Here is a 9,883-nt window from a genome sequence, read left to right as displayed (position 1 = left end):
CAAGAACCAAGCTTCCACGACGAATCTTCCTCCATCTAATGCCAAAAACATAGATCTGAAATCTGAGCTCTGATACCAATTGTCGCGCTCTTATGTGGAAGGTTGCTCGCACACCGAACGAATCTGTGATCACGGAAGAAGAGAACCAACCTCACACGAGCACAATCGAAAACTAAAATACGACAGATCAATCACAAACACAGAGATATACATGGTTCGGCAATTTGCCCATGTCCGCGGGGAGAGGATGAGGAGTTTCCACTAAATCAATGAGAGTACAAAGGGTTACAATCTCACAAAACTCACAAACTAACCATCAACCAAATCTCTCAACTTGCTCACAATATCTCCCTCTCACAATACTCAAAAGTCTCTCTAATCTCTGATTACAACTCTCATCTTTTTGATTTGATCCTAATCTCTTCTAAGGCGTTCCATATATATAGAAAACCTAAACCAAAACAGACTAGGAATTATAAAACCAAAAACAAAACAAATTAGGAATCCTAATAACATGTTACCAAATCATGTTACTAAAATAGATTAGGAATCCTAATAACCTGTTACCAAAACAGATTAGGAACCTGCTATCCAACAGTGAGAAAGACAACACCATTACTTTAGATGATTTGGTATGTTAATAGAGGAGCAAGAAGTATAATACATTCAATTGTACAGGTGTCGCACACCCAACTTTGGATGTCTAAGATCATTTTCCCACACTGAAACGTGACATACGGCTGATAATGCTAGAAAACATCAAAAGAGGTCATATAGACATTATAAATTGACTTCTATCTAGCATACAGGCTTTGAAGTTCCTTTGTTGTAAAGGAGCTGAAGGTCACTCTGAAGCTTGTAATGCTGATTCAGAGAACCACTGTATATTCCTCTGAATGCATCACTGGGTTTCGAGTTGTCATAACCTTATGAAAAGTTGTCTGCTATTGTGTCAAACCGAGAATGTTCTCAAAAGAAAGTAGGCATATGGGATTTAGGAAAGGGTAGAGAATTATCGTAAAGACGAAACAAGATCGTGTACATGCCGTGAGCATCTCTATCTTATACAAAATAAAATTGAGTAGGTTTTAGGAAACATATATGTAACTTCTAATCATCAAGAAACATGATCAAGTGCAGTCAGCTGACTGTTGCGCGCAGCGGAAATTTCGGCAGCACTTCGGCAGCACAACAAGAGAGTCAGGTCGCAATAAGAATTCTTGTCTCACCAAGGAAACAAGAATCTGAAGCGAATATCTCAACAAAGTAAGATATCGGCTCTTCCTCTCATCAGTTCTAGGACTGACCAGTCGAGGGATCCTAAAAGCTATTACAAATCACACAAATAACGAGACAACCAATTTTTACGTGATTCGGCAAATTGCCTACGTCCACGGGGCAAGGAGGGGGAAGATCTGCTAATAGAGGGAGAGAATACAACTAGGGTTTACAATCACTCACAAACTAAACCCTCAAACAAATTCTCAAGTCCCTCACAATATCTATCTACAAAAGGTTGCACAAAACCCTAAAAGGGACTGCTTAAAAAACACTTTTTCTTCAAACAAAGGACCCGTAGCCGCAACCAAAAATCTCCTGCACAGCTTCTCTGCCGCAGCCGCAAAAGAGAAAAAAACAAACTGCCTTGCACCGATCCTTTGCTTTTCCCAGCCGCAAAACACACCAGCAAATCAACCTCCTGCTCAAAATCACCGAAAAATACCTAGCATAGGTATTTATATAGCAGCTTAAGAATTGGGTGGGCCGACTTGAGTTCAAAGAACAAAAAACCAAGGCCCACGTGAGTTTGCCTCCCACGCGTAAACTAACAAGTAACAACTGCGTTCACACTGACAACTACTCAGCCTGACGAATTTAGTGACTCAAGAAGCTTGCTGCCCAATATCAACATAATATTGGCAAAATAAGGACGGACAAGGAAAAAAGAGAAAGGGCGATGTCTTGCGACTCCAGATTGTAAAATGGGATCACAAATGTGACGTGAACAAATCCGTCTTAGTGAAAAACTTGCACAGATTATTTATTTGAGGTTTTTCTGGCAAGATCCCCATAAATCATGTTTATTTTCAAATATTTCTTTCAAAAGATGGATTTATAATAAGTCCCTAAATGTTTTAAGTTACATAAAAAGTAGGTCCATATTGTAAGATGGGATCACAAATGTAACGTGAACAATTTACCCTTATTTCCTTTTTCCTTTTTTCTTTTTTTTTTTAAGTGATGTTTGCCAATGTTTAACATTCAAACTACGAACCTACTGCAGAGTTAGACCATAAGCAGCCAGCTAATTATTATCTGTCATCAATTTGAAGCAAACCAGGGGCCTAATATCATTGAAACTCGGAAAGTTATGCCATGGTTTTTATGTATAATTCTTCAAGCATGATCAGTTTGAGAGATTACTCTTGACAATCTAGCTCATGCTTGGTTGACGAGAGATAAAAATGCATCGCCAAATGGTGCAGAAAAATTCCTAATTCCAATGATGTTTGTTTTTTACTTTTTCTTCTTGAGTGTCTGGATGTTTCGGTGATGTTTAATCAGTAACATTATAATAAAAAATGGAAATGGGGTTTACATTTTAAAGCAAAAGCAACAGCAACAAATTCCTTGCATCAAATACTTAGATAAGTATGCTTCAACATCAAGATAGGGGGCACAACTCATAAAATATAAATTATTTTAAAATAAGAGATGCAAAACTTGATTTGCACTGGAAAATAAATTTCCTACAACAAATAAACAACTAAGCTTTTGTACCTCAACATTTGCTGCATTTACAGTCGTGGTATACCAAATACAATGAAAGGTGAGTAATAAGATACCTTGTCAAGGTATAACAGCCCACAAAATAATGAAAAAGACAATAGAATGGCAAATTGGTATAATTCTCTCTTTTATTCCTTTATGCATGTATATATGAACTCTTTACACTATCTCCCCAGCAAATTTACAGCCAGGGGAAAAATGGAGACTAATGTGAAAAAATGTACATGTATTCAAGGAGTTGTTCTATGAATCTTTGCAACAAATAAGTACATAATCCTCCAGGAAATTTGTGAGCTGAGAAGTATAAAGGCCCGGGTGGCTTCGGAAATGATCAACATGAGGTGAATTTAGAAAGTCGCAAGCCCTAACTTCATGTCCGGCGCTCCGTTGACTCTCTATGAAAGATTCCACCGATTTTGCTGGTATAACTCTATCAGCAGAACTGTAGATGTACAACTGTGGACATTTGGGTTGCTCTGATGATAATAGGGCAAATACATCATGGAGCCTCCTGTTAAGAATGAAGAGTTAAGTTTACAGAATTGCGGACCAAAGGAAATTTTGCACGCTGTATATTTAAAACTTACATCAGGATAACAAAACATCAAGACTTAAGAGGTGCCCAAGCTCAAAAGTATTTTGTTGATCGATATGGCTTTATTTCTAGATACCATAAGAATAACAAAGCTTAACCATGCCAAGCTTGAAACTGTTTAATTTCTACTACTACTTTACACACTCAACTAATGTATTTATTCGCGTGCATGAAGTATAACTGTATAAGCAACAAACTAAGTAGATATAAGCTGCATATAGTTCCTAAAGAATAAAATTGCCAACACTGGAATCAACTAATGAGCGACACGAGTCCTTGTATAATGTATCTTGAATTTAACCCTACATGGACTAAAAATTGGTGAATTCGCAGATAAGTACATGCTTAAAACTTAATAGTTCAAAACTTGACAGTCTTTGAATTCTACACCTAAACTAGCTATAAGAAAACAAACTATAGACATGGAATAAGCGATAAAAATAAACATTATAACTCAAAATGACCAATTTATCTATGGGAAATTATCAAAAATGAAGTTGTCATTACCTGTTGATAGAAGGAAGGTTCAGAACCACCTCAAAGAACTTCACCAAAACTGCCAACAATGCAACTTCTGCAACTGCCGGTTTTCGCTCCTCACTTGGCTTAGTTGCAAGCAATGCGCCCATCTCTGAACTATTGGAGCTCAGCACCCCTCTAGTTGCCACACTCTGCTTCTTTAAAAATGCAGCAGAGAAACCTGAAGCCCAGACCTGAAATATGGAGGGATGAGCTCTAACTATAACAAATAGTACTTCCAACATAAACTGAAAGAAAAATGCTTGTAGAAATCAACATTTTTCCATAGTGAAAAATATCTATGAAGAAATCGCTGATGGCCATACTAACCAATGGAAGATGGTGCATAAATGTAATTGCTGACGTACGAGTTCAGTTTATATTTACAAGCAAACCATAAAAATAAACGGACTTCTGCAAGCAAATGCATTCTAACCTGAGGATCAGGAGAAGCAACAGGGGCAGAGTCCACAATACATCCCTTGATTTTCCCCATCACCAAAGGGTCCTGATTCCTGAACTTCTCAAGCAAAACTCCATACCTACAACACAAATAACACCATAAGCTCACAACACAAACACAAAATCTTTATCCCCAAAATCAGAACAACGAGCTATTATCTTACGTTAGCCACCCCGTATTGCTGAAAGTATGGAAAACCAATTTCTTCCCACTCTCCTCCGCTACCCAACCAGCCAAATGATTTGCGAGCAATTCAATGCTCTCCTCCACCTTCCCTCCAACCCTAAACTTAACAACATCCGCCATCGGCAAAGTAAATGTCACAACATGGAAGCCTCTAGACGTATACCACTCGGCATACCTCCTCAAATGCCTTTGCTTAGCCCCCAACCAACCAAGCAATACAACCACCGTTTGAGATTTCGCCAACGAGCATTTCCCCATCCCGTTATCCGCATTTGGGTCGGGAAGATGCCAACGATAGCTAACATCAGCATTCGAGGGTTTTGCTCTAAATTCTTGATCCTTTGATGGTTTTCCAAGCTTAGCATATTGGTAAAGGGAGAGAAGGGCAGGTGGAGAGCTGAACACTGAATCAGGTTTGTGAGAAATTGGAAGCGGGTTACTGAGATTCTTCATGAAAGATAGGTTAGAGATTGAAACTCGAGAAATTGGCGGCTCTGAGGTCTCGGGTTTTGATATGGAAATGGATTCAGAGACCTTAGGAATTTGAAATCGGTCGGGGATGTCTGTTGATGCTGCAGCCACCTGCAACGCGCGGCCATAGCAGAGAGCGGACGGTGGAGATTGCTTGAAAAGGAAGCCATTGCAGAATGTCTGTATTCCTAGAGAATTATGTGCCTATATAAAAAAAGAGAATGAAAGTTAAACTATGTATATGGACAAATTCAATTCAATCAACTGGGGCAAAATCGTAACTTCGAGCATACCAAGAAAATGGGAAGAAAGGGGGCCGGCTGTCAAAGGAGACTGACAGCAGCCCAAGAGCATAGGAGACTCAATCCCTTTCTTCTTCTCTAATTGACTTCGATTCTGTAAAAGAAATAATTAGAGAAAATTGAATTTAATAGTAATAACAAACCAATAAAAGTCTAAATTGCCCTCTTCATACAAGCTATCCTTTTCTGACCATTAAATTGCGTCAACGCGACGGTGGATTGATGGCGCTTTCAAATAAAATTCACTAATTTTGCCCCAAAAACAAAGAAACTTGGAAGCAAAGGAGCTAAATATTCTAATATAAAAAGGAAATCGAGCGCGAAAACTCTTTTAGACATGTAATTCACAAACTCAATAATCGCACAAAGAGAAGCCCTTAATGGCCAAGAAACAGCTCCAGTTTGATGAAAGTTTCCCTTCTTGTAAATTATTATAAATATAAATTTAAGAAAGAAATGAGGGTATAACATGACAAAAAATATCTTGATAAAATTCTCAAATTTTACCCAAAAAGACGAAAACTTGAAAGCAAAAGCACTAAAAATTTTAATGCAAACGGAAATTGAACACAAAATCCCTTTTTGACACGGTAACTCCCTAAATCCCTCGCGCAAAAAAAAATTTCTAATTTCAATGTGAACGAAATAACCTGCAATGGCGATTAAAGGAGTGAGCTTGATGAAAAATTTTCCCTAATTTCTTTTTGTGTTAAGTAAAACTCTCTAATTTTACCCAGAAATATTGAAATTGAAAGCAAAAGCACTAAAACTACCCAAAAAATCCAAAAATTAAATAAGGAAAAAAAAGTAGAAGATCCTACTTCACGGATATTCAACTCACCTTCAATGGCGAAGAAAGAAGCGAGCTTGATGGCAATTTCCCTTCTTGTGGGAGTCCCTTTATAAATTGAAGAATTAATGCTATTCAAATTAAATGTTGCGATTTTCTTTTAGGGTTTTGGAGTCGCGTGCCCGCTTCCTAAAATATATGGGAATCGGAATTGGAATTAGAATTGGAATAGGATTTGTGGTAGCGTAGGATAAGCGTCAGTTATCCTGGGGCATATTCTACCGAATATGCTCACGCACCGCCGTTGATTCTATTAAATAACATTTTTTTTTCCTGTGATTCCAGTAATTTTGGAACTTGGAAAGGGAAATAGGTGTTTTTTTTTGGATCCTTTGCAGATACCCCCCCAGCAAACAATATTTTTCTCATGGCGTAGTTCGACTCTTGCACGTCTATCGTCAGCTGAATTGTGTATAGAGCGGATGGCTTACTAAAAATTTTTGATTTCGAAGTTTGAGTTTTCTGAGATTGAGAATATTTCCGTTAATTCAAGAGTGAGAGCGTTTAAGCTGATTTTTTTTTCTTAAGTTTGAAGATGTTTCTGTTAATTTTTGCAAGTATTGGAAAGATTTCCTGATTGATAGTCTTAGGGGGTGTTTGGTTGCATTGTTTTTGAGATGTTTTCTCAAAAGTACTGACGCATGACATTTATGTAATTAAGAGTTTTTTATACATTTCTATAAACTGTGTTTGGCTCCAAAAAAATTTACAGAAATGTTTTCTGTAAAGTGCCCAAAAGTACCAAATTTTATGGAAATTGATTTCCTTCTAAAATAGGAGGAAATCTCTTGGAAATCTGACGCATTCATTATTTAAATAATAAAACTCATTAACTCTTTTCTACAAAGTTCTCACTTTTCTATAAAGTTTGTGGTGTTTGGTTACATTTCTATAAATTATAGGAAATGTTGCTACTTTTCCAAAAGTTATTTCTCATTTTTTTGTTTTGAACCAAACAAGCACAATACAAAAAATAAGAAAATTTGTACTTTTTAACTTCTCAAAACTTTTCCTATAATTTTTTTAAGAAATACAAGGAAATCAAATTTGGGATGGAAAACATTTCCTATAATTTATAGAAATGTAACCAAACACCCCCTTAAAGTAAATGATACACGGTTTGCAATATAGTATAAGAACTCCCCCAATTTGACCCCGCAACCACTCATAAACAGTATAGATCAAATACTTTGTATGATGTATGGATGTTCTGATAGAATATACACTGGATGTTTTCTAGTTTCAAGAATATGAATGCACAAATTATAACTCCAAGAGGTCTATAATAGAAAATCTTCAAATCTCTAAAAGTCACATTTGGAAGGATATACAAATAAAAACTTTTTCTCCATGAAATTGTTTTGAAATTTAAAATAAAAAAGCATCTCTATCGTTCTAGTGGATGTCATGGCGTGTTGGCAGCATGAATCTCTCCATGCTTTGTCTTTTTCCTTTTTGGTGTGAACATGTGGTGGCTATCATTTTCAAGACGACTAAACTTCAACTCCCTCTCAAAATAAATAAATAAATAAATAAGGGTTTTTACATATATGCGCCCAAGTCACCCATATTTGCAAATCCCAAATAAACCACGTCAATTCCAGCACATCAAGTTTAAATTGCCAAAAAGTTATGTTGAGGAATATTTTCAACACGCGCATACTTTTTTGTTTTGGCTGATTTTTTTTCCCCCTTTGCGCGGTTCGAAACAAAAAAACATAAACTTTGCGGATATACTAGCTCAATATGGAAGAAATAAAGTAATTAGCAATATTTAACTTTGAAGGGTAAATTTGTAAATATCGATAATTTAAGAGGGAGGGTGTGTGGGTGTGGTGTGAATATAAATTTTGCAAATAAATCGAACACAAGGACCGAGAGATTCCTGGAAGGGTGTTGGTGAAGAAATTTTCATTAGAAAGGGACTGAACCAAAGCTTATGCAGGTCCCTAACCATAAGAAGTTTCTATAAATTGGGCCATAAAACATTTTCTACATGGGCAATGATTCTAACGACGCAACTCACGCGTGTTATACGTGATGTTACGATGATGTGGGCCTCGTCAATGACCATATGGTTTGAAAATAAATCTATTAAAAGTTGTTAATTAATATTTGACTTTGTCGTTTTAAATGACGGTGGTTCTTGGTCTAGAGTCCTTGAACCTTTCGTCCTTTCGTAGCGAACCTTTTGGGTTCTTATTTGGCAAATTAGCAATTAAATACCTTATAGCTTACCTAATTTGCACTTATGTATCTTCTCTTGTTTCGGGGGGCACTTGTACACCTTGAAGTTTCGAAAAGTCACACTTTAATATCTTATGTAATGCAAATATGAAAAAAAAATTATACATTAATATTTGTTGAATTTAGTATCAAACATATCTTAATTATATTTTAAACTTACACAAACTATATTTCAAAATAGAATCTAAGGGTTGTCAAATTAGTTTGTGAGCATAATAACAAGGGGAAAATCTGAGCAAAATTCTCACTTTCGCCAAATAGAAAGTATTAAAACGTAAATTTGAGAAACTTCAAAAATATAAGTGCTCCCAAAAATGAGTGAGGGGTTAGTGCAATTTAGGGGAGATCATAAGGTATGTTAATTATATTTTAAAATATTAGGAGTTTTTCTAATAAAATCTTAAAGTTAAAAGGGATTTTCTGATAACCAATAATTTTAGGGGGTTTTCTAATGTGAAAGTTATCAGGGTTATCTAAAAATTGTCCAAAGTTGTTTTTTTTTAATATCGTCCAAAGTTTGTGGCCTAGTTGAAAGAAAATTTTTGACTGACTTCTACTAGGTGCTTCAGCATAGGAAAGGAGAAGAGATTATGTGGAAGATTTATAATCTACATTTGCTTATTTACTTGTTGCTTGTCTTTGGGGCAAAGTGATGAACCAAACAAGGTATATAACTTGTGTATTTTGTATCCTATTCATTTCAATATCTTTGATGAAATCATTAATATTGATATCTGTCTGCTCTCAGTTCAGATTATTTCAAAAGGAAAAACTTCAATAAGAAAACATGAGTAGAAGAAATAACGCAATAAAAAACATAACAAGCTATCGGTTTAAAGCTATAAAGCACACGAACAATTAGATAAAAGAAAAAAACTTTGCTGCATTTGAAAAATTAATTAAGCTAGGTCCTTTACATCGCCCAAGAAATTGGATACAATTATGAAGCCTAAGATGAAGTTTATTCTGACTAATCAAATTAGTTGTATTGATCCTTAAGACAAGTAAGGAAAAATGTGCTTAATAACATCTAAATTTCTAAAGTTGGATAAAATCAGAATTAGCGCATACCTTTCTCCCATCCAAAATTTGCCCCTCCTCTTCCTCTCTTTCTCCCTCCTCTTCTCAATGCAAAGAGAGGAAGAAGAAAGAGACGAAAAGGCAAGAAAATAATTTCTCCTTGCTCACTAATGACACAACCAAGAAGAACTTAAGAAAAACTTTGGAGGGGAAAAAAAAGATTAAGAGGGAGCAAGAACGAGAAGAAAACTCTTCCTCTTAATTAACAACGTCATTATTTCAATGGTTAAGATTAAAAAGCGGCTTAATCTTCGGCTACCCGCTTAATTCAAACCCGAATCCGTTAAGGACCTCTAAACACAGCAACCCATCATCCTCCACTTAGAAAGCGGCACGTGTAACAGTACAGCTTGGTCCAACCAATTTCTCTCATTAAATAA

General features: G+C 36.0%; 1 protein-coding gene across 1 annotated transcript; it reads right to left on the bottom strand.

Moving 5' to 3' along the window:
* Positions 2,842-5,209, bottom strand: LOC109850338 (transmembrane protein 53-like). Its single transcript, XM_020420345.1, is given in 5 exon segments — positions 2,842-3,301; positions 3,893-4,098; positions 4,341-4,446; positions 4,531-5,146; positions 5,149-5,209. Coding segments are annotated over 5 exon segments (1,242 nt in total). The 5' UTR covers positions 5,195-5,209; the 3' UTR covers positions 2,842-3,033.

The sequence above is a fragment of the Asparagus officinalis genome, chromosome 7 (genome assembly GCF_001876935.1).
Source record: "Asparagus officinalis chromosome 7, Aspof.V1, whole genome shotgun sequence".
NCBI lineage: Eukaryota > Viridiplantae > Streptophyta > Magnoliopsida > Asparagales > Asparagaceae > Asparagus > Asparagus officinalis.
The sequence above is the reverse complement of the archived record's forward strand: the minus strand, read 5'-3'. Positions and strand labels throughout refer to the sequence as shown.